The 23,756-nt window shown below is 43.2% G+C and overlaps 3 protein-coding genes across 5 annotated transcripts in view; 2 read left to right on the forward strand and 1 right to left on the reverse strand.

Moving 5' to 3' along the window:
* Nucleotides 1–23,756, forward strand: part of KIF16B (kinesin family member 16B) — a 414,534-nt gene that overhangs the window by 335,781 nt on the left and 54,997 nt on the right. The gene's annotated exons all lie outside the window — the stretch shown is intronic.
* Nucleotides 6,035–8,233, forward strand: LOC138681333 (uncharacterized). The gene is made up of 2 exons (XM_069768748.1): nt 6,035–6,777; nt 7,098–8,233. The coding sequence occupies exons 1-2, from the start codon at nt 6,422–6,424 to the stop codon at nt 7,795–7,797; spliced, it is 1,056 nt and encodes a 351-aa protein (XP_069624849.1). The 5' UTR covers nt 6,035–6,421; the 3' UTR covers nt 7,798–8,233.
* Nucleotides 8,247–9,482, reverse strand: LOC138681335 (uncharacterized). Its single transcript, XM_069768749.1, has 2 exons — nt 9,341–9,482; nt 8,247–9,235 (listed from the first exon to the last, which is right to left on the reverse strand). The coding sequence occupies exons 1-2, from the start codon at nt 9,433–9,435 to the stop codon at nt 8,320–8,322; spliced, it is 1,011 nt and encodes a 336-aa protein (XP_069624850.1). The 5' UTR covers nt 9,436–9,482; the 3' UTR covers nt 8,247–8,319.

The raw sequence follows: 23,756 nt of genomic DNA on the forward strand, positions 1-23,756 counted from the left end.
CGATACCCTTCCCACCCACAAAACGTGATTCTAGTGTATGGACCGACTGGGCTACTGTCTTTAATGGTGCAGACGGAGTCACCGTGTGCCTGTCGTGCATCATTTTCAGCAATATACAAGGCAAGATTACCTTGTGCAGGCGTGTACTATGGAGGACAGAGAATGAACTTCAATCCAATATTGCAGCCAGCATGCAGCCAGCGGGTAAGGAAAGGGTGAATCAAACACCTGAAAACTCCGCCCATATGACCCAAAACCAGTCCCGCCAAATTCAGGTGACAGGTTCCCTTTAAAGGAAATTATATCCACTGCCACCCACATGACTGGAAGCTAGAAATTTACACAGAAGGTAATTAAATATTACATTTTTTCTCTTCATATACTGGGGCGTTTAACTTTATAGACACGTTGGGGATCCATGTCACATACATACTTCTCTACATTAACGTAGGTCAACTACAAGGGTTATCTTCTCTCACTCAATCTTGCACTCGACCTCTGTTAAAGGCTGCAAAGTGAGTAAAAATCACATCCCAACAAATTCCACACATGCCAGATACACAATATGCTGCCACGACTCATCAAACACGAGTCCCCAAAATACATATTTCTGTCCAACATTCAAAAGGTCGCAAAATCTCTGAAAGGCTATGGATAGTGATGAGCGAATATACTCATTACTCGAGATTTCCCGAGCATGCTCTGGTGTCCTCCGAGTATTTTCTTCCCCACATGTAATCAAGCTGGCAAAAAGATGTAAATCATTCAGCTGCGAAATCTCAAGTAACGAGTATATTCGCTCATCACTAGCTATGGATTCTTTAGAGCTTACAAAGACCAAACTTCTTAAAGTTTTAAGCTTTCGGCATCTCACCGTGTTCAGTAGTGTCCTGTCAGGACCTGCGGTCACGTGACTCCGACGCCACCCGGCGTTGTGGTTGTCATGGGGATGTACGCGTCACAAGGCCAGAAGCGTCACTTCCGGTCAGGTGGGACGATGATTACAGCTGTGGTGTGAGTATAAACAGGGCCCACACTTAGTGACACACAGGCCCCCCGAAGAAGGAAGGTCCGAAACGTGCGTTGGGGCGGACGCGCTGGGCACTGGACGATATCTATAACCCCACAACTGCCGGTAAATATTGCGAACTTGCTATTGCCATTTATCATGCTAGGCTATGGCGCAAATATTAGGTTGCTCTGTTATTGTGTGTTTACTGAGCCGCACACTATTAGTGAGGCTTTATCCTATCTGTGATGTGGCACCACTTGGCTGTTGAATAATGGTTGGATGCAATGTAGCATCATATAGCATTAGGATTCAGTGTTATTAGAGGGTGTTTCTGTAAGGGAGAAATACTATTTATATCTGAATGACTATTGATATCCCTGATCTATGGTATCCGGTACCGGCGTGGCCATGTTTTGTATTGCATTCATGTGTGTGATTAACTATGTGTAACTACTTTTCCGAACCCCTATTCACTGTATTTTAATATTAAAGGTTTGTATTTTTCTATATATAAAACAAGGACCTTGGTATCATTTTTGTGTGGTATTAGATATAAAAAAAAGAGAGGTTGCAAAAAAGGTATAAAAATAGAGCAACACAAAAAAGATGCTAAATAGTCATAAAATAAAAATGGAGAAATTACAGCAATATCTAAATGTTTCAGTCTAAAGTTATTCTTCTGTTTCCTTGATTGTAGGAGAAATGGTTTATTGATTGCATCCAGCTCAGGATGACCCCTACATGCGAACATCTTTCCATTGTATAACCCATCTTTTATATACCTGGCCCTGGGCTCAAGTTTCCGGGGTAGCCTAGATTGTGTTAATTAATGAAATCACAAGTCTGTAACTGGACCATGGGCTGACTAGGGGCGAGCACATGACATGTTAACCCCTTAGTGACGGAGCCAAATTTTTTAAATCTGACCAGTGTCACTTTATATGGTAATAACTCTGGAACGCTTCAACAAATCCCAGTGATTTTAAGACTGTTTTTTCAGGACACAGTATACTTTATGATAATGGTAAATTTAGGTCAATATGTTTTGTGTTTATTTATAAAAAAAAAAAAAATCAGAAATTTGAGAAAAATGTTAAAAAATAGCAATTTTTAAACTTTGGATGATTATCCCTTTAATCCAGATAGTCATGCCACAGCAAAATATTAATAAATAACACTTCCCACATGTCGGCTTTACATCAGCACCATTTGTAAAATGTTTTTATTTTGTTAGTAATTTAGGAGGTTTAAAAATGTAGCAGTAATTTTTCATTTTTTCAAGAAAATGTACAAAATTTATTTTTTAAGGACTCATCCACGTTTGAAGTGCTTTTAGGGTTCCATATATGGGGAAACCCCCAAAAGTTATACCATTTTAAAAACGGCACCTCCTGACATACTGAAATCTGCTGTCAGTTAGTTTATTAACCCTTCAGGTGCTTTTCAGGAATTAATGCAAAGTGGTATGGCAGAAATGAAATAGTGTATTTTTACCACCTAACTCTCGCTAATTTCTAAACAGATTACTATAGCCGCTATTTGGTCATGAGTTGCCATGGCAAACATCAGGACCACAAAATCGTGATCTGAGGGCACCAATTGGGATTAAGAAGAAGCCCCCACACTCTGTTAAAGTTTTAAAATGATGTAGTGACTACTGATAGCAGCATCTAAGGGGTTAAACAGAGTTGGACGGTGCAAACACTGATTGTGGGTGATGCAGCAAGTTGTCAGCTATAGTGTACAGCCGACAGCTGCTGGATTGTCACCTGTATGGGGAGGCTATTCTCTTATACAGTGGGGCAAAAAAGTATTTAGTCAGTCAGCAATAGTGCAAGTTCCACCACTTAAAAAGATGAGAGGCGTCTGTAATTTACATCATAGGTAGACCTCAACTATGGGAGACAAACTGAGAAAAAAAAATCCAAAAAATCACATTGTCTGTTTTTTTAACATTTTTTTTGCATATTATGGTGGAAAATAAGTATTTGGTCAGAAACAAACAATCAAGATTTCTGGCTCTCACAGACCTGTAACTTCTTCTTTAAGAGTCTCCTCTTTCCTCCACTCATTACCTGTAGTAATGGCACCTGTTTATACTTGTTATCAGTATAAAAAGACACCTGTGCACACCCTCAAACAGTCTGACTCCAAACTCCACTATGGTGAAGACCAAAGAGCTGTCAAAGGACACCAGAAACAAAATTGTAGCCCTGCACCAGGCTGGGAAGACTGAATCTGCAATAGCCAACCAGCTTGGAGTGAAGAAATCAACAGAGGGAGCAATAATTAGAAAATGGAAGACATACAAGACCACTGATAATCTCCCTCGATCTGGGGCTCCACGCAAAATCGCACCCCGTGGGGTCAGAATGATCACAAGAACGGTGAGCAAAAATCCCAGAACCACGTGGGGGGACCTAGTGAATGAACTGCAGAGAGCTGGGACCAATGTAACAAGGCCTACCATAAGTAACACACTACGCCACCATGGACTCAGATCCTGCAGTGCCAGACGTGTCCCACTGCTTAAGCCAGTACATGTCCGGGCCCATCTGAAGTTTGCTAGAGCGCATTTGGATGATCCAGAGGAGTTTTGGGAGAATGTCCTATGGTCTGATGAAACCAAACTGGAACTGTTTGGTAGAAACACAACTTGTCGTGTTTGGAGGAAAAAGAATACTGAGTTGCATCCATCAAACACCATACCTACTGTAAAGCATGGTGGTGGAAACATCATGCTTTGGGGCTGTTTCTCTGCAAAGGGTCCAGGGCGACTGATCGGGGAACATGAAAGAATGAATGGGGCCATGTATTGTGAGATTTTGAGTGCAAACCTCCTTCCATCAGCAAGGGCATTGAAGATGAAACGTGGCTGGGTCTTTCAACATGACAATGATCCAAAGCACACCGCCAGGGCAACGAAGGAGTGGCTTCGTAAAAAGCATTTCAAGGTCCTGGAGTGGCCTAGCCAGTCTCCAGATCTCAACCCTATAGAAAACCTTTGGAGGGAGTTGAAAGTCCGTGTTGCCAAGCGAAAAGCCAAAAACATCACTGCTCTAGAGGAGATCTGCATGGAGGAATGGGCCAACATACCAACAACAGTGTGTGGCAACCTTGTGAAGACTTACAGAAAACGTTTGAACTCTGTCATTGCCAACAAAGGATATATTACAAAGTATTGAGATGAAATTTTGTTTCTGACCAAATACTTATTTTCCACCATAATATGCAAATAAAATGTTAAAAAAAACAGACAATGTGATTTTCTGGATTTTTTTTTCTCAGTTTGTCTCCCATAGTTGAGGTCTACCTATGATGTAAATTACAGACGCCTCTCATCTTTTTAAGTGGTGGAACTTGCACTATTGCTGACTGACTAAATACTTTTTTGCCCCACTGTATCTCAGGTCAGTTAAAAGATGTATTGGCGGTCATTAAGGGGTTAAATACCTTTTCTTCAACCCCACTTATAATAAATTGGAAATGTTCATCCTGGCTACAAAGGATCATCTGCCCAATCTTTGGCACTCTGGCTCAGCAGGCCGGCGGGTCAGGAATGACACTCATGTATGCATCCCAATATAAGTTGAAAATACCTTTAAATTTGCTGAGCTACACAAAAAATGACAATTTCAGAGGTTATTGAAATCATTTTGTTTGTTTTTGAAAATTCGTATAGAAGAAATATCTGCTCATTGCAACAAAGGATCTTGTGGGTTTGTTTTGGAAGGTCAGATGTTTTTATTTCATCTGCTACCATTCCATGTTCTTCATCTTTTTTTATTACATTGTAAGGTTTGTAACATCATTTTTGGTTTAAACCCACTTTATAATTATTGGAATTTTTGATTACGGTATGTGAATTCTTCAGGACTCCTATTTCCTTTTTCTTGGATTTCAGCTATATGTATTAATTTGACAATTACGGTTATGTGTGGTTGAATACTAATTATGTACCGGATATGTTTTTCTTGTGTAACCAAGTATTAATTTGTGATGATAATACACAGTATTGAACACGACTTAATTATCAGCGAGATTCATGGTCTTACTGTGCAGCGTGGCGATTATTAGTAATGTTACTGCTTTCTAATTGAAACAAATTTCTAAATTCAATAGAACGCTGTAATTTCTGTGAAAAACAATGAAAAAGTCAACATGACGTCTCCTCTCGGAATCACAATTATTCAGTAACAGTACATTTTGCTGGAACTGGAATTATTTTTTATTCTCATCAAACCCATAATTAACCTTTTCTATGTTGTCTGTGCAAGTTTTATTTCTCTACCTTTTCATAGATTTGTAGTTTTTAGAGTTTGTTGTTTTCTGTATATGTAATAAACTATTACCATGTCTTCATTTTTTTTAATAATAAGAAGGATCCTGATTCCTTTTGTGGTAAACACGCTGTTAATGTCATAAATGTGCTCAACTTTGATATAATGGGTAATGAAAAGAGTGTTCTGATAGCAAATTTACCTTAGTAAAAGGTTCAGGTGCTTGAATTCAAACTGTCCAATTCTTATTTCCCCCAAAATCATCTGTCATGGGAGAGTTTGGATACCCCCAAACACATTAAGCCACATTCACACCTTCAGTATTTGGTCAGTATTTTACATCAGTATTTGTAAGCGAAAATCAGGAGTGAAACAATCAGAGGAAAAGTATTTTAGAAGCACATCACCACTTCTGTATTTTTCACCCACTCCTAGTTTTGGCTATACTGAAACTTTGAATGTGGCCTTAGATTGTACTTGGCCGAACGACAATCTTAACGTTTACGGGAGCCATTAAGACTCTCTTTAGTGAAGTGTAACTCCTTTTATCAAAATATTCTTTTGGGGGGGGATTTTTTTAACAATTTTTGGGAAGAGGATTAGTTATAGTCAATAAGGTGAGTAATAAAACATAACAGAGTGATCTAAAACTTGTTCAATTAAAGTAGTAAGTAAGATGATATATTCAAAGAAGAATCCACAGAGAAAAAAAGGATATATATGCAAGAGGAAAAGAATGTGGAAGGAAAAGTAAGGAAATAAAAGGTCATAGGAGAAGGGAAAAAAACATCCTTAGGCTACTTTCACACTAGCGTTAACTGCAATCCGTCCCAAAAACGTCTTTTTCCCGAAAAAACGGATGCGTCAAAAAACTGCAAAACGTATGCAACGAATACAGCATTTCGACGGATCCGTCGCAAAACCGTCGCAAATCCAATAAACGGTTCCGTTGAAATGCTGGATGCGTTGCATACGTTGCATACGTTTTTTCCATCCGTTGCATACGTTTTTACGACGGATCCGTTTTTAAAATGGGAGGCACCAAAATTTGATTGGCTACTGGAAACTAGGGAAATCTATATACTGACTGTATTTACAGCACATCTTTGAGGGTTTTAGTTTAGTGGCAATGATGGATGGTGTAATTGGGAGGATTTCGAGTTTGGTTACTGAAGTTATATTTGAGACGAATCGCCTGGATATCATAGTGCGGGAGAAGGAGGCGGCAGCAGAAAGACGGATGATGCAACGGAGAAGGCGACGATTCTGGATACATCCAATCAATGAGCTGCGGATGACCAGGGGTGTCCAGTCCACTCTCTATCTGGAGTTGCGGTGCAACCCCCAAAAATTCTTTAGTTATGTACGGATGAGGATGGAACATTTCGATTATTTGGTTGGAAAAATAGAGGATGTCATCCAAAGGCAGGACACAAGGATGAGGCTTGCCATCACACCGGCGGAGCGGCTCATGGTGACACTGCGGTAAGCATTTTTTCTTTATGTCATTGCTCATATTGAATGTGAGTACATGCTGCAGAGAATACTGCACTGACACATTGCGCCGCATTTACTGTAGCATGTCATTTGTTGGTTTATGTGAGGCCATTCCACTTGTTTTTTTTTCTTGTGTCATTGGTCATATTGAATGTTATTACATGCTGCAGAGAATACTGCGCTGACACATTGCGCCGCATTTACTGTAGCATGTAATTTGTTGGTTTATTTGAGGCCATTCCACTTGTTTTTCTTGGTTGATGGTCTGTGCAATTTTTTTTTACATTTTTTTTTATTTTTCCCTGCAGCTTCCTAGCTACGGGTGAGTCTTTGACTTCACTCCATTTCCAATTCCGGCTGGGGATTTCCACTATTGGCGGAATTGTGAAGGACACATGTCGTGCGATTTGGGACACTTTACAGCCGGAGTATATCCCACAACCAACAATGGAAATCTGGATGAGAAGTTCCGAACAATTTGAGCGAATGTGTAATTTTCCAAATTGTGTTGGTGCTGTGGACGGCAAACACATTAGGATTGCAAAACCGGCAGGAACAGGATCAGAGTACTATAACTATAAAAAATACTTCTCAATTGTACTCATGGCTATTGCTGACGCCAACTGCCGATTCCTTGCTGTGGATATAGGAGCGTATGGCCGGTCCAACGACTCCCAAGTGTTTAAAAACTCTCCGATGGGTCGCTGCCTGTATGGAGATACATACAATTTCCCGCCAGCAAGACCGCTCCCAGGAACCAGTGAACCAGCCTTGCCCTATGTGTGTGTAGGTGATGAAGCCTTTCAACTGTCGCCGCACCTACTGAAACCATACAGCAGCCGTGAATTACACCGCACCAAGCGGGTATTTAATTACCGTCTTACCAGAGCAAGAAGAGTGGTAGAGTGCTCTTTCGGTATTTTGACAGCAAAGTGGAGAGTTCTGCTGACGGCAATAAAACTGGATACAAAAACTGTAGACGATGTTGGCATGTGTGGTGCTCCATAATTTTGTTATTTCAAAGGAGCCCGTTACCTTGGATGACGAACAATTGGAGACATCCTTGTGGGATTACCGAAGTGCCTCTGTTCGCTCCACCGGTTCTGTTACTAGGATGAGGGAACAGTTTGCTGAATATTTTTTGTCACCTGTTGGGCGGATTCCATGGCAAGACATAATTGTGTGACTTTTTTTTAATTTTTTTTCTTTTTTTTTTCCAAAATTTTTTGGTAGCAACTGCCACAAAAAAAAAAAAAAAAAAAAAAAAAAGAGTGTGTGTGGTTTGCTTGCTAATATAATATAAAACCATTTTGTTAAACCTTGAAAACGTCTGGTGTTTCTTTTCACTTAACCTTTCATATTTACCTTAATTAATGAACACACACACACAGTAGATTGTAAACCAGAATTATGTTTATTTCAAAAAATATATTTTTTGTGGGTAATTTTCCCACACTCTTTTTTTTTTGGTAATTTAAAGAACCTTTTTTTTTTTGGCAAAAAAAAACTATGTACAAGTACATTCCAGGTTCACAGGTCCTGGTATTGTTGGGTGGAGTAACTATGGGAGGAGGGGCTGGAAGGTTGGACCACGTCGGTAGGTGGGATTGGGGAAACCCTACCTGTTGCGTCTGTAGTGGAAGGGGGGGGGAAAACAGGAGGCTGACCAGAGGGGTGTTGTGTTGGGGTAGGTGGAAAACTTACTGGGGAAGGAAAGCTGGGCAAAGATGAAGAAAACACGGGTGAATACATTTGGGTTGTGGGCCGGGTTGGGTATTGGTAGTGATGTCGATATTGAGAGTGATGTGGATATTGGGACTGGCGGTGATATTGTGGGGCATGGTGTTGAAATTGGGACTGGGATGTGTGGGGAGGTGTGGGGGTAGATTGGGGTTCGTTAATTACCTTCAGCAGAGCGTTATGGCAGCTATTCATTACCCGCATCTGCTGATCAAAAGAAAGCTTTTCCATGCTCCTGAGCATGGACTGAAAAAAAAGATTGGCTGGAGCTTGACTTACATCTAAATGCAGTCTATCCAAGCGACTGCTGATTTCATGGTGGTTTTCACTCATGCGTGATTGCATCATGCTGAAACCAGCAGTCACTTGTTCTCCCAAAATTTTAAATGAATTTTGGAAGCCTGCATTTAGATGCAAGAACTCAGGAGCATAGCTCCTTTCCTGACCCCTCTGACGCTGCCGCCATGAACCTACCGGTGGTGTAGAGGTGGCAGGGTCAGAGGGGTGGGGTAAAGGGAACGCTATCTGTTGACCATCAGATGCGAGTAAGGAAGGCTGCACTCCACTGGTAGAGGCGGATGAAGTGGAGGGGACAGAGGGGTGAGAGGTGTGGGGCCTACCGACGTGGTCCCCGGTGGCGGACTCAGGAGGGATCGCTTCAGAGGGTGCAGAGGTAGATGCAGGCGCACGGTGGCTGGAGTAGGTGCTGTGAAAGAAAAAAAAAAAAGTTAATATATTGATATGAAAAAGGCCGGACTGAAACAAAAGTTTTGTGATTAGACAGGTTCTAACTGTGATGTTGAATACTTACACTCTACTCAGCATGGTTTCCCTCAGGAAGGAGAGGTTCGGGCCATATCTGTACCTCCTCTTCTTCCTTGCTGCTGAGCCACTCGGGGCCTGCATCTCCTCGTTAAACTCCCTCTTAAAGCGATCCCTCAATGACCGCCACCGCTTCCTGACCTTGGTACCTGTGAAGACAGGAATGAAGAAAAAAAAAAAATATTCGTAAATGCAAGACATTACATTCAGCTCAAAACATCACTGAAAAGTGAATACTTACATAGTTTGCTCTGCTGCTGTGGAAGAAGGTCCTCCCACCTCGCAAAGATGTTCCGGCATACTTCCAACCAGAGCCGACGGGTGACACTGGTATCAGCATGCCTGCGGTCAGCCATGTTCCACAGTGGCTCCCGTTCACGAACCTCCTCGATGAGGGCTTCAATATCGATATCTGAATCGTATTCGGGAGCACACTGTGAAGCCTGTTAGAACAAAAAAAAAAAAAAGAATTAAAAATTAGTAGACTGAAAGCAAAAAATTAACAATTGAAACCCCACAAAAAACCGACTCACTGATGGCCGACCGCGGCGTCGAGTCCGCCGACTCTGGGAGCGCCTGGGAGAACCTTCATGCTGTGCTGGACGTTCAGCAGCACCAGCAGCAGCAGCAGCAGGAGACTGAAATAAAGGATAAAAAAATTAGCTTTAATGTATGTATATGTTTTCTGTGTTACGTTATATATGAAATTCTGTTTTGTGTACGGTGCAGTGTGATGTGTGAAGCAAGTGTTTCACCACTACTTACACTTGGTTCCTCCTCCACTTCGATGTCTCCACCCGTCTCGGTCCCTTCCGACAGCTCCTCATCGGATTCTGATTCCTGTTTAAACATAATAAATGCATGTAGTGACTCAAAATGATGTAAATTTAAAAAAAAAAAAAAAAAAAAAAAAATTTTTTTTACTTACCGATACCTGCTGTTGCTGTGGAGGAGGGCTGCCGGAAGAGGACATTGTGTGGCTGTGGTCCAGGTGGCTGTGGTCCTGGTAGGTCTGTAAGTTAAAAGACACTTGCAATCTGCTCTACACATTGAAGTAGCAGATTTGGAGTCTTCAAAACTTACTTTTCAGATTTTCTGGATGTGGGCCAGGTGGCTGTGGTCCAGGTGGCTGTGGTCAAGGTGGCTGTGGTCCAGGTGGCTGTGGTCCAGGTGGCTGTGGTCCTGGTAGGTCTGTAAGTTAAAAGACACTTGCAATCTGCTCTACACATTGAAGTAGCAGATTTGGGGTCTTCAAAACTTACTTTTCAGATTTTCTGGATGTGGGCCAGGTGGCTGTGGTCCAGGTGGCTTATGCCGGTCAGTGTGGTCCCTACTCTATCTGCAATATAATAAGTATAATGGATTGAAAGTTAGACCAAAGCAGAAATAGGTAATGATTACCACTAAACACCATGTTAAAATGAGAAAAATATGTGAACACCCAAACCCAAAAACTGGTGCACGTTATACCATTCTTTTCCATGTCCCAAAAACAAAAAAAGGTAAACTGTGAGACACCTTTAAAAATATTTTTATGTTTTAAAAAAAAAACAATTACCTCCCCGAAATAAAATTTCAAAGGATAACCTTTATTAAAAAATGACCACTCAAACAACTCTGTATTGCATGTGTAACCATTGGTACATACACCTGATTTAAATTTACCTTTAAGAAATTATACTACGGACAATTTTTTAAGAAACATTTTATTAATATATAATTTTTTTCTTTTTTTTTTTTTTTTAAATCACAATGGAGCAGAAATGCTCTTTATTTTAAAATACAAGTACATCGAATGGGAATGGTTAAGTAAATTTAAAAAAAAAAAATATAACCTCAAGCTGCAGACCATTAGACTTTGCAATAATACATCCATTTTAATAAACAAAAAAAAATAAAAGTTGCACAAAACACTATACTAAAGGTACTGTCACACTAGACGATATCGCTAGCGATCTGTGACGTTGCAGCGTCCTCACTAGCGATATCGTCCAGTGTGACACGCAGCAGCGATCAGGCCCCTGCTGTGATGTCGCTGGTCGGGGAATAAAGTCCAGAACTTTATTTGGTCGCTGGACTCCCCGCAGACATCGCTGAATCGGCGTGTGTGACGCCAATTAAGCGATTTGTTCACTGGTAACTAGGGTAAACATCAGGTTACTAAGCGCGGCTCTGCACTTATTAACCCGATGTTTACCCTGGTTAACAGTGTAAAAGTAAGAAAAAACACAAACACTTCATACTTATGTTCCGCTGTCTGTCCCTCGGCGTTCTGCTTCTCTGCCCTGTATAAGCACAGCGGCCGGAAAGCAGAGTGGTGACGTCACCGCTCTGCTCTGCTTTACGGCTGGCTGGCGCTCACAATGCAGAGAAGCACAGCACGGGGACAGACAGCGGATATTTTTTTTTTTACCTTTTTTTTTTTACTTTTACACTGGTAACCATGGTAAACATCGGGTTACTAAGCGCGGCTATGCACTTAGTAACCCCATGTTTACCCTGGTTACTGGCATCGTTGGTTGCTGGAGAGCTGTCTGTGTAACAGCTCTCCAGCGACCAAACAGCGACGCTGCAGTGATCCGGATTATTGTCGGTATTGCTGCAGCGTCACTCAGTGTGACGGTACCTTAATTAGTAAATACATCAAAAATCAATATTAACCAATATGGCATTGACAAATGCACATGCAACCAACAAGACGCACACAAACATACCTGCAAGCCGAGTCATAACGCAAGCATAACACATGAACAGTCGCAATATTGACGAAGGCATAATAAGGTGCAGGCACGTGAACACATACATACAAAAGCACACAGCAGTACAAAAATAAACACACACACCCACACACACACACACACACGGCCATCAGTCCTCCGGCTGGAGCTTGATATCTTCACAGTGGCAGGCCTCACGGTGGATCTGGACTGTAGCATGGCAATGGCTGTTGCAGGATGACGGCAGGCCTCAGGTTGGATTCAGGTTTTATAAGCTCTTGCTATAGTCAGTACGTCATACACAAATGCGCACACACACACACACACACAAATGGCAATATACTCACACTGTTGTAGTGTGTCTGGTCCTTGCTGCCAGGCTGGGCTCTTGGTGTCCGGCTGGGCTCTTGGTGTCCGGCAGGGCTCTTGGGGTCCAGGCTGGGCTCTTGGGGTCCGGCTGGGCTCTTGGTGTCCGGCAGGGCTCTTGGGGTCCAGGCTGGGCTCTTGGGGTCCGGCTGGGCTCTTGGTGTCCGGCAGGGCTCTTGGGGTCCAGGCTGGGCTCTTGGGGTCCGGCTGGGCTCTTGGTGTCCAGGCTGGGCTCTTGGTGTCCGGCAGGGCTCTTGGGGTCCAGGCTGGGCTCTTGGGGTCCGGCTGGGCTCTTGGTGTCCGGCAGGGCTCTTGGGGTCCAGGCTGGGCTCTTGGGGTCCGGCTGGGCTCTTGGTGTCCAGGCTGGGCTCTTGGTGTCCGGCTGGCTGGAGGCTTCTTCTTCTCTCTGAGTCTTGCTGGCATATGTGGGGGTTGAAGGCCCAGACCAGGTTTATATAGATTTGGGGATGTCTGGCCATTTAGATAAAAACACCTGTTTCTGAGCATGCTCAGTAGAAAAAAACGTATTGCAGCGCTGCATTGCGTCGTACGACGTGTCTCGACGCATCCGTCGCTCATAGACTTTCATTCTAGCAAAAGACGCATGCCGACGAATGCGCCGAGACACGTTTTATTGGCGGAGACAAAAAACGTTACACTCTTCTTTTTTCCAGACGACGTGTCGCCTCTTTTCGACGCATCCGTCGAAAGACGTATACCGACGAATGCAAATCCGTCGCAATACGTCGCCAATACAAGTCTATGGGGAAAAAACGTATGCAGCAAAATATTTTGCTGCATACGTTTTTTCTGCAAAACGACGCATTTTAACGTATTGCAGTTAACGCTAGTGTGAAAGTAGCCTTATTGAAATAATATTTATAATAAACAATTTTCAATTTGCTTAGTTAAATATGTAATTGTACTTATTGCCATATAAAAAGGCTTTTTAACTAAAAGGGGGCATTCTGACTTGAGGAAAGAAATAGGTTCCAAGATGACCATGTGGAATAGTATTATTTTTTTTTAAATAATTATTTCTTAGAGCGCAAGAATGTTCAAAAGAATTATGGCTAAACATTCTTTGCATTATTTCTGAAATGGAGAGAACATCTATTGATTTCCACTTAGATGCTATAAGTATTTTTGTTACAGCAAATAGATGGATTGCAAGTAATTTAATTTGGGGGGTGGGGGAGTTGATTTGAATCAAGCAAGAATAAAACCTGTTGAGGAGACAATTCAACTCCACAGTTGTTAATATTGCTCAATAAATTAGCTACGGTACTTCGTTCCACAGGTAAATTATTTTAGGACATGACCAGAAAATATTAATATGTTAGCTTTTTGAGTACAGTTTCTCCAGCATACAGTTGTGCTAAAAAGTTTACTTACCATGGTAGAATTTTTGCTTTCTTGGCCTTTTTTCAGATAATATGAATGATAACACAAAAACTTTTTCTCCACTCATTAAAAAGAGAAAACACAGTAGTTTGACAATAAATGGTTTAACCCAGCCACTAACCATGAGTGGAGAAAAAGTTTTGGTGTGATCATTCATATTCTGTCTGATCCATCCTCAAAAATCTTCTTTAATCTGACAGGTGTATGGAACCAACAAGATAAGATTTTAAAATAATTCTCATGAATATTGGCATTTACGTTTGATGTGTATGTTATTTTAATTGCTTCTTTCCATGACTCAGGTGAAAAACATATACCGTATATACTCGAGTATAAGCCGAGATTTTCAGCCCAAATTTTTGGGCTGAAAGTGCCCCCCTCGGCTTATACTCGAGTCACGGTAGCGGTGGGGTCGGCGGGTGAGGGGGTGAGGGCGCTGAGGTATACTTACCTAGTCCCAGCGATCCTCGCGCTGTCCCTGCCGTCCCACGGGCTTCTGTGCTGCAGTTTCTTCCTCTCTTCAGCGGTCACGTGGGACCGCTCATTACAGAAATGAATAAGCGGCTCCACCTCCCATAGGGGTGGAGCCGCTTATTCATTTCTCTAATCAGCGGTGCCGGTGACCGCTGATAGAGAAAGAAGCTGCGGCACCGAAGACAGGAGGGGACAGCGCGAGGATCGCCAGGACTAGGTGAGTATAGCATATTCACCTGTCCTCGTTCCAGCCGCCGGGCGCCGATCCATCTTCCCGGCCGGCGCCTCCATCTTCCCGGCGTCTCTGCTCTCTGACTGTTCAGGCAGAGGGCGCGATGACGCATACAGTGTGCGCGGCGCCCTCTGCCTGATCAGTCAGAGCAGAGACGCCGGGAAGATGGAGGCGCCGGAACGAGACGCCGGGAGCTGCAATCAAGGGAGGTGAGTATGTGTTTTTTTTTCTTTATTGCGGCAGCGGCGGCACAAATTTATGTGGAACATCTATGGGGCACAGTGAACGGTGCAGAGCACCGTATATGGCACAGCACAGCTATGGGGCACAGTGAACGGTGCAGAGCACCGTATATGGCACAGCACAGCTATGGGGCACAGTGAACGGTGCAGACCACCGTATATGGCACATCTATGGGGCACAGTGAACGGTGCAGACCACCGTATATGGCACATCTATGGGGCACAGTGAACGGTGCAGAGCACCGTATATGGCACAGCACAGCTATGGGGCACAGTGAACGGTGCAGAGCACCGTATATGGCACAGCACAGCTATGGGGCACAGTGAACGGTGCAGAGCACCGTATATGGCACAGCACAGCTATGGGGCACAGTGAACGGTGCAGAGCACCGTATATGGCACAGCTATGGGGCACAGTGAACGGTGCAGAGCACCGTATATGGCACATCTATGGGGCACAATGAACGGTGCAGAGCACTGTATATGGCACAGCTATGGGGCACAATGAACGGTGCAGAGCACCGTATATGGCACATCTATGGGGCACAGTGAACGGTGCAGAGCACCGTATATGGCACATCTATGGGGCACAGTGAACGGTGCAGAGCACCGTATATGGCACAGCTATGGGGCACAGTGAACGGTGCAGAGCACCGTATATGGCACATCTATGGGGCACAATGAACGGTGCAGAGCACCGTATATGGCACAGCTAGGGGGCACAATGAACGGTGCAGAGCACCGTATATGGCACAGCTAGGGGGCACAATGAACGGTGCAGAGCACTATATGGTTCACACCTATGGGGAAATATGAACGGTGCAGAGCACTATATGGCACAGCTATGGGGAAATAATGATCTATTTTTATTTTTGAAATTCACCGGTAAATGCTGCATTTCCACCCTAGGCTTATACTCGAGTCAATAAGTTTTCCCAGTTTTTTGTGGCAAAATTAGGGGGGTCGGCTTATACTCGGGTCGGCTTATACTCGAGTATATACGGTATTCATATCTTCTTCCCACTTAACCATTTGTTTTGATTTTTCAATAGTTACGTCACTATTGAAGAGTGTATACAGATTTTTAGTGTTCCAAATAGTATTTATTAAGGGATTTTCCAGAAGAGATATGGTAACTCTTGGAAGAGATATGGGGAGAGAGAATTTCCGCCTAATATATTTCCTTAGTTCTAAAAAGTTACATATTTCCTCTTTTTGAAGGTTGTGCTATAGTCAAGGATAGAAAATTCATGATTGAATCTTTCTTAGGTACGGTAAATAAGGCCGAACAACTTGTTATGCCATTCTTTCTCCATTTATCTATAGGGAAGTCTGGTAGGGCAGGGTGGAATATAAGTAAAGCTTTTCTAATAGGTATTTAATTTGGTTGTTGTAAGAAATCTACTATATAATTGTCTAAGGGTCACTTCCGTCTTTCTGTCTGTCTTTCACGGATATTCATTGGTTGTGGCCTCTATCTGTCATGGAAATCCAAGTCGCTGATTGGTCCTGGCAAAACAGCCACGACCAATCAGCGACGGGCACAGTCCGGCGGCAAAATGGCCGGTCCTTACTCCCCGCAGTCAATGCCCGCTCCGTACTTCCCTCCAGGCAGCGCTCATACAGGGTTAATGGCAGCGTTGATGGACCCCGTTATGCCGCGGTGTAATGCACTCAATTAACGCTGCTTCTCACAAGACCGCTATGTCATCATCTCGCGAGACCGCAATGCACTCTTCAGAGCGGAGCACGTGAGGAGCGTCGGAAACCGCTTCAATCCGGGGGCCAACGGAAGGGGAGTATATAACTATTTTTTATTTTAATTCTTTTTTTTAACAGGGATATGATGCCCACATTGCTATATACTACTTGGGCTGGGCAATATACTATGTGGGCTGTGCAATATACTACGTGGGCTGTGCAATATACTACGTGGGCTGTGCAATATACTACGTGGGCTGTGCAATATACTACGTGGGCTGTGCAATATACTATGTGGGCTGTGCAGTATACTATGTGGGCTGTGCAGTATACTATGTGGGCTGTGCAGTATTCGTGGGCTGTGCAATATACTACGTGGGCTGTGCAATATACTACGTGGGCTGTGCAATATACTACGTGGGCTGTGCAATATACTACGTGGGCTGTGCAATATACTACGTGGGCTGTGCAATATACTACGTGGGCTGTGCAATATACTACGTGGGCTGTGCAATATACTACGTGGGCTGTGCAATATACTATGTGGGCTGGGCAATATACTACGTGGGCTGGGCAATATACTACGTGGGCTGGGCAATATACTACGTGGGCTGGGCAATATACTACGTGGGCTGGGCAATATACTGCGTGGGCTGGGCAATATACTGCGTGGGCTGGGCAATATACTGCGTGGGCTGGGCAATATACTGCGTGGGCTGGGCAATATACTGCGTGGGCTGGGCAATATATTGCGTGGGCTGGGCAATATACTATGTGGCTGTGCAATATACTATGTGGCTGGCCGCGAACAATCAGCGACAGGTGCAGTCCGGCCGAATCCTGTGTATTCAATGTATTCTAAAATCTTCATAAATAAACTACATACATATTCTAGAATACCCGATCCATTAGAATCGGGCTACCCTCTATTGTTGTATAATGTCCCCCAGGTCATAATTGTAGTATATTCTCTGGTAGAGGGAGGGATTTGTCTAGTAAATTTCACAACAATCAGAGCGCCTAAGGGAGAATTCCCTTTGTAAAACTTTTCTATTTCTGCCCAGCTGGTTTTGGCTTTATCTGTAAGCCATTTCCTGCTCTGCTTTATGATATTAGCAACAGAATACGCCTGTAGATTTGGGAGACCAATGCCTGCTTTTTTTTTTTTGTTGTTGTATAGTAATGATTTGGCTACTCTTGGTGACTTTTTATTCCAAATAAATTAGAACTTTTGCTTATGGAAGTTCTTAAAGCAAACCTGTCACTAGGTTAGGCTTATATGAGATGCGTCCACCGCCTTTCAAGGCTGATATAAAGCATTCTATAATCTGCCCCCAACCTGATCTGTAAGAGTAGAAAAATAACACATTATACTCACCTGTGGCGAGGCGTTCTTATCTGCCCTGTTAGGGGCAGAGAAAAATACTGCAATGCACAGGCGCCGGTAAAGGTCAGAGAGGCCAAGCACTTGCACACTGCAGGATTTTACTCTGCCCTCCGCAGGAGCACGATGCTGGGTAGAATGTGTGGATGATGCAGAGATGTGTCATCCACACGAACCAAGAAGGAGGACGGCGATCATAAGAAGATGGTAGGTGCCAGATCAAGAAGAGCGACACCCCTCGGACCGGACCGCCCAGCAGGTGAGTATAATACTGTATTTTTCAGATAAGACTATCTTTTTTTCCCCAAAATTTGGAGGGAAAATGGGGATGCTTCTTATAATGCGGATATACTTATCGGCACGCCGCTGCGGGTGTCCGGTGCTGCAGCATTGGACACAGCGCAGCAGCGGCACCAGAAACAGCACCTCAGCACCGGACATCGGAACACCCCTTCATCCCAACCTCCGCACGAGTACGATGCCGGGTAGACTGTGTGGATGATGCAGAGACGTGTCATCCACACAAACCAAGAAGGAGGACGGCGATCATAAGAAGATGGGAGGTGCCGGACCAAGAAAGCTGACACCCCTCGGTCTGGAATGCTGTATATCAGCCCTGAAAGGCGGTGGCCGCTTCTTATATCAGCAAAACCTGAAGACAGGTTCCCTTTAACTGCCATTTCTTAATTACATTTGGAACTGAGGAAAGGGCAACTTGAAAATGATTTGCCATCTTCTTATAGCCTTCTCCTGCTTTGTGGGCCTCCACAATTTTTATTTTCAGAGTGCTAAGTAGCTGCTTAGAAAAACCCATGGCTGCTGTTTTCTGGCACAAGGCTAGAGGAGGTAGGGTTTTTATAAAGCTGGGAATTTTGTATCGCCTGGCCTTTCCTAACGATGATAGTGAACAAGCCAAAACCCTAACAGGCTAATTAAGGTCATTTTTTGCCTAAAATATGAAGGAAATGTGTCATATTTAATTTTAGCCCTTTTAAAGATCATGTAATCTTCAAGTTTCTTAATTGTTCGCAATAACAGTTATTTTGATCAGGGGTGCCCAAACTTTGAATGGTTACTGTACAATTAAGCAACATAAGAAAGATCAAGGAAGCAACAGACAACATCTGTAGAGGTTATACCTAAATGTACAGGATGGGATTTGCAGTGACAGTCTGTATCATCTTTTCTTCTGCGCTGATCTTTTTCTCTCTGTTTGTTGCTATTGCTTGTTTTCCTCCTCCCTGTAATTGCTTAACACTCCACAGCAATTGTTATGACAGCTTTGGACAGCATGTTGCAATTGACTTGTTACACTGCAGGGAAGACTGTACTGAGTAGTCATTGTTATGTGACTTTGGTATGTTAAGGCTTGTTGGTTTATCTTAGCTACTCCACGTCCTTTGTTCTCCTAAGCTTTGGAATGGCATGTAATTCAGCGTGTATAGCACTGCTGATATATCCTGAGGTATGAGGCATGGCTGGCAATGCCCCAAAGAGCATGTGGCCTGTTGTTGCTCAATATAGTATACCCGTATAATGATCTTAGAGTTATTCCTGCCATGGATAGTTCTTCCATTCCCTGTTGGACTGCTGAAAGTTTTTCCAGCAAGTCCCATAGAGAATAGAGTTCTGGTGTCCATGCACTTTTAATTATCCATTCCAATAGGGTACTTCAGAGTCCCAAACTTCAACTGCTTGAATCCCACCGGTATAGAATTTAACTCCTATCGTTTGGATTTAGATTGCAGATACTAGAGGAGCAAAGTAAGAAGGAGAGTGACAGAGTGAATAAAAGCAACACAGAGACATTTCTAGTTTCTACTAAGTGCTTATCTCACCCCAGAGCTGGTCATACACTGCTCATTATAGGTCTATACCAGGGTTGGGGAGTCTTTTTTTTCTGCCAAGGGCCATTTGGATATTTATACCATCCTTCGGGGGCCGTACAAACTCCACCCACAAAGTGCATCCTGACTCTGGCACTGGTGTCAGGACGTAATCTTTCATTGCATGCCCTTCAGTGTTCAATAGTGAACACTGCATGTGTGTGCTAACAGAGCAAGAAGAAATTAATGAACTGGTTGTAATCTAAAAACAACCACAAGATGGCGGTAAATAAACCGTCACCCCAAAGAAGCCGACCATAAATAAAAATTTAAATAAATTTTATTAAACACACAAAAATGAAAAACAATACATATGCATATGTTAAAAAAGCTACATACTTTCTTCCGGGTAATACCCCATGGGAACGCCAGAAGCAGACACACTATGTAATCATTAGACCAATAAAGTACATATCCAAAGATCCAAAACAAGCCCCCTCATGGAACACATGAAGCTGTACAGGTCCTTCTCAAAAAATTAGCATATAGTGTTAAATTTCATTATTTACCATAATGTAATGATTACAATTAAACTTTCATATATTATAGATTCATTATCCACCAACTGAAATTTGTCAGGTCTTTTATTGTTTTAATACTGATGATTTTGGCATACAACTCCTGATAACCCAAAAAACCTGTCTCAATAAATTAGCATATCAAGAAAAGGTTCTCTAAACGACCTATTACCCTAATCTTCTGAATCAACTAATTAACTCTAAACACATGCAAAAGATACCTGAGGCTTTTATAAACTCCCTGCCTGGTTCATTACTCAAAACCCCCATCATGGGTAAGACTAGCGACCTGACAGATGTCAAGAAGGCCATCATTGACACCCTCAAGCAAGAGGGTAAGACCCAGAAAGAAATTTCTCAACAAATAGGCTGTTCCCAGAGTGCTGTATCGAGGCACCTCAATGGTAAGTCTGTTGGAAGGAAACAATGTGGCAGAAAACGCTGTACAACGAGAAGAGGAGACCGGACCCTGAGGAAGATTGTGGAGAAGGACCGATTCCAGACCTTGGGGAACCTGAGGAAGCAGTGGACTGAGTCTGGTGTGGAAACATCCAGAGCCACCGTGCACAGGCGTGTGCAGGAAATGGGCTACAGGTGCCGCATTCCCCAGGTAAAGCCACTTTTGAGCTACAGAGAAGCAGCACTGGACTGTTGCTAAGTGGTCCCAAGTACTTTTTTCTGATGAAAGCAAATTTTGCATGTCATTCGGAAATCAAGGTGCCAGAGTCTGGAGGAAGACTGGGGAGAAGGAAATGCCAAAATGCCTGAAGTCCAGTGTCAAGTACCCACAGTCAGTGATGGTGTGGGGTGCCATGTCAGCTGCTGGTGTTGGTCCACTGTGTTTCATCAAGGGCAGGGTCAATGCAGCTAGCTATCAGGAGATTTTGGAGCACTTCATGCTTCCATCGGCTGAAATGCTTTATGGAGATGAAGATTTCATTTTTCAGCACGACCTGGCACCTGCTCACAGTGCCAAAACCACTGGTAAATGGTTTACTGACCATGGTATTACTGTGCTCAATTGGCCTGCCAACTCTCCTGACCTGAACCCCATAGAGAATCTGTGGGATATTGTGAAGAGAAAGTTGAGAGACGCAAGACCCAACACTCTGGATGAGCTTAAGGCCGCTATTGAAGCATCCTGGGCCTCCATAACATCTCAGCAGTGTCACAGGCTGATTGCCTCCATGCCACGCCGCATTGAAGCAGTCATTTCTGCCAAAGGATTCCCGACCAAGTATTGAGTGCATAACTGAACATTATTATTTGTTGGTTTTTTTGTTTGTTATTAAAAAACACTTTTATTTGATTGGATGGGTGAAATATGCTAATTTATTGAGACAGGTTTTTTGGGTTATCAGGAGTTGTATGCCAAAATCATCAGTATTAAAACAATAAAAGACCTGACAAATTTCAGTTGGTGGATAATGAATCTATAATATATGAAAGTTTAATTGTAATCATTACATTATGGTAAATAATGAAATTTAACACTATATGCTAATTTTTTGAGAAGGACCTGTATATACGGTGCTATCTGCATCCACTTAATGTTAAATGTGTCCACGGGAATACGGCCCTCTTGTACACCACTCCATAATTAACATACTCCCACCTCCTAAAGATCCCACCATATAGATAGCGACAAGCTAATGAAAACAATAGGGGAAAGGTGGATAGCATGAATATCGGTATTACCTCCAGCAGGTCCAGGATACAGTGTGTCCACCCAGGCTTATTCCCAGCGCCCCAACGCGCGTTTCGCCCTTGCTTCTTCCGGGGGCGTGCCTATACCCAGGTAAGGTGACCTTTAAATAGTAGCTAATGACGTATCACCGATCGCCAGTACTAAAGCGTTTACCTCGCCGGTTCCATAGATGACCTTACCGGCGCATGCGCAGATTCACCCCGCACCGGGGTGAATCTGCGCATGCGCCGGTAATGTCATCTATGGAACTGGCGAGGTAAACGCTTTAGTACTGGCGATCGGTGATAGGTCATTAGCTACTATTTAAAGGTCACCTTACCTGGGTATAGGCACGCCCCCGAAGAAGCAAGGGCGAAACGCGCGTTGGGGCGCTGGGAATAAGCCTGGGTGGACACACTGTATCCTGGACCTGCTGGAGGTAATACCGATATTCATGCTATCCACCTTTCCCCTATTGTTTTCATTAGCTTGTCGCTATTTATATGGTGGGATCTTTAGGAGGTGGGAGTATGTTAATTATGGAGTGGTGTACAAGAGGGCCGTATTCCCGTGGACACATTTAACATTAAGTGGATGCAGATAGCACCGTATATACAGCTTCATGTGTTCCATGAGGGGGCTTGTTTTGGATCTTTGGATATGTACTTTATTGGTCTAATGATTACATAGTGTGTCTGCTTCTGGCGTTCCCATGGGGTATTACCCGGAAGAAAGTATGTAGCTTTTTTAACATATGTATATGTATTGTTTTTCATTTTTGTGTGTTTAATAAAATTTATTTAAATTTTTATTTATGGTCGGCTTCTTTGGGGTGACGGTTTATTTACCGCCATCTTGTGGTTGTTTTCAGTTATTCGGGAAGTACCATTATTAAATATAGATTTGGACTTATTGGATCATTGGTTGTAATCTAAATACACCTCCCTGCCCAAGAATGCGGTCCCTGAGAATCTGCTCGGGGGCCAGATAAAAGGTCTTTGAGGCCGGAGGTTTCCACCTCTGGCCTATACTGTCTTTCATGCTTCTGCCTCTGAACATCTGCTAATGTATGGGATGCACCATAGCGGCTAGTCTGCGCCCACCAGCTTGGAAAAACGGAAACATGTAGACTGCAGACAGAAAAGCTGGTGAAAATGCAAGATTTAAGTAGTAGTATCCCAAAAAGTGTTACTCCTTGTGCACACACGTAACAACTTCTTCTGGATGAACACTTTATGATATAGCAGTTTTACTGCCACTGTGCTATGTGTGTCAGGGGCAGACACAGATAGAAGAGGGCCCCTGTGCAAGAACAATATATTGGCTTTTTGCAGTCCAATAGCTCGTCATAATGCATCATTTTACCTGATTTAGAGATAGAATGGGCCCCCCTTAACTATTGGCCCCTGTGCGGCTGCACAGGTGATACCAATGATATGTCTGCCCCTGGCTGGTGTAACGTCAGTATCAGTATGATTTTTACTGATGTGCTCCACACTGTTGTTACCTGAAGACAAATCCCTTCTTCGTATGTGTATTATTTTTATTGTTCCAGTGTTGTATTAAGATTCTATGGCATAGTTCACTAAATCCTCTGTGCATGCATCCATATATTAATGTTCGGCTCTTCCTTTGACATGTGCAGTAACAGTAGAGCAGTGGTTGATTATCTCCCATTGATTGGTTTAATCCTCAGGCTTGACTTGCAAAGAGAGATTAAGATGTTTGGGAACGTACTATTTTAATAAAACTCCGTTCTTCTAAGGCTTAGCTGAAGGCAAAGAAAAAATGTGC

Source organism: Ranitomeya imitator, chromosome 5, assembly GCF_032444005.1.
Source record: "Ranitomeya imitator isolate aRanImi1 chromosome 5, aRanImi1.pri, whole genome shotgun sequence".
In the NCBI taxonomy this organism is placed as follows: Eukaryota; Metazoa; Chordata; class Amphibia; order Anura; family Dendrobatidae; genus Ranitomeya; species Ranitomeya imitator.

Excerpts from the sequence above, each read along its gene's own strand:
- LOC138681335 (XM_069768749.1), bottom strand. The coding sequence starts at position 9,435 with ATGCAGGCCCCGAGTGGCTCAGCAGCAAGGAAGAAGAGGAGGTACAGA. Across the intron at positions 9,236-9,340 it reads GAAACCATGCTGAGTAGAGT|CACCTACTCCAGCCACCGTG; the intron begins GTAAGTATTCAA and ends TTTCTTTCACAG.
- LOC138681333 (XM_069768748.1), top strand. The coding sequence starts at position 6,422 with ATGATGGATGGTGTAATTGGGAGGATTTCGAGTTTGGTTACTGAAGTT. Across the intron at positions 6,778-7,097 it reads CGGCTCATGGTGACACTGCG|CTTCCTAGCTACGGGTGAGT; the intron begins GTAAGCATTTTT and ends TTTTCCCTGCAG.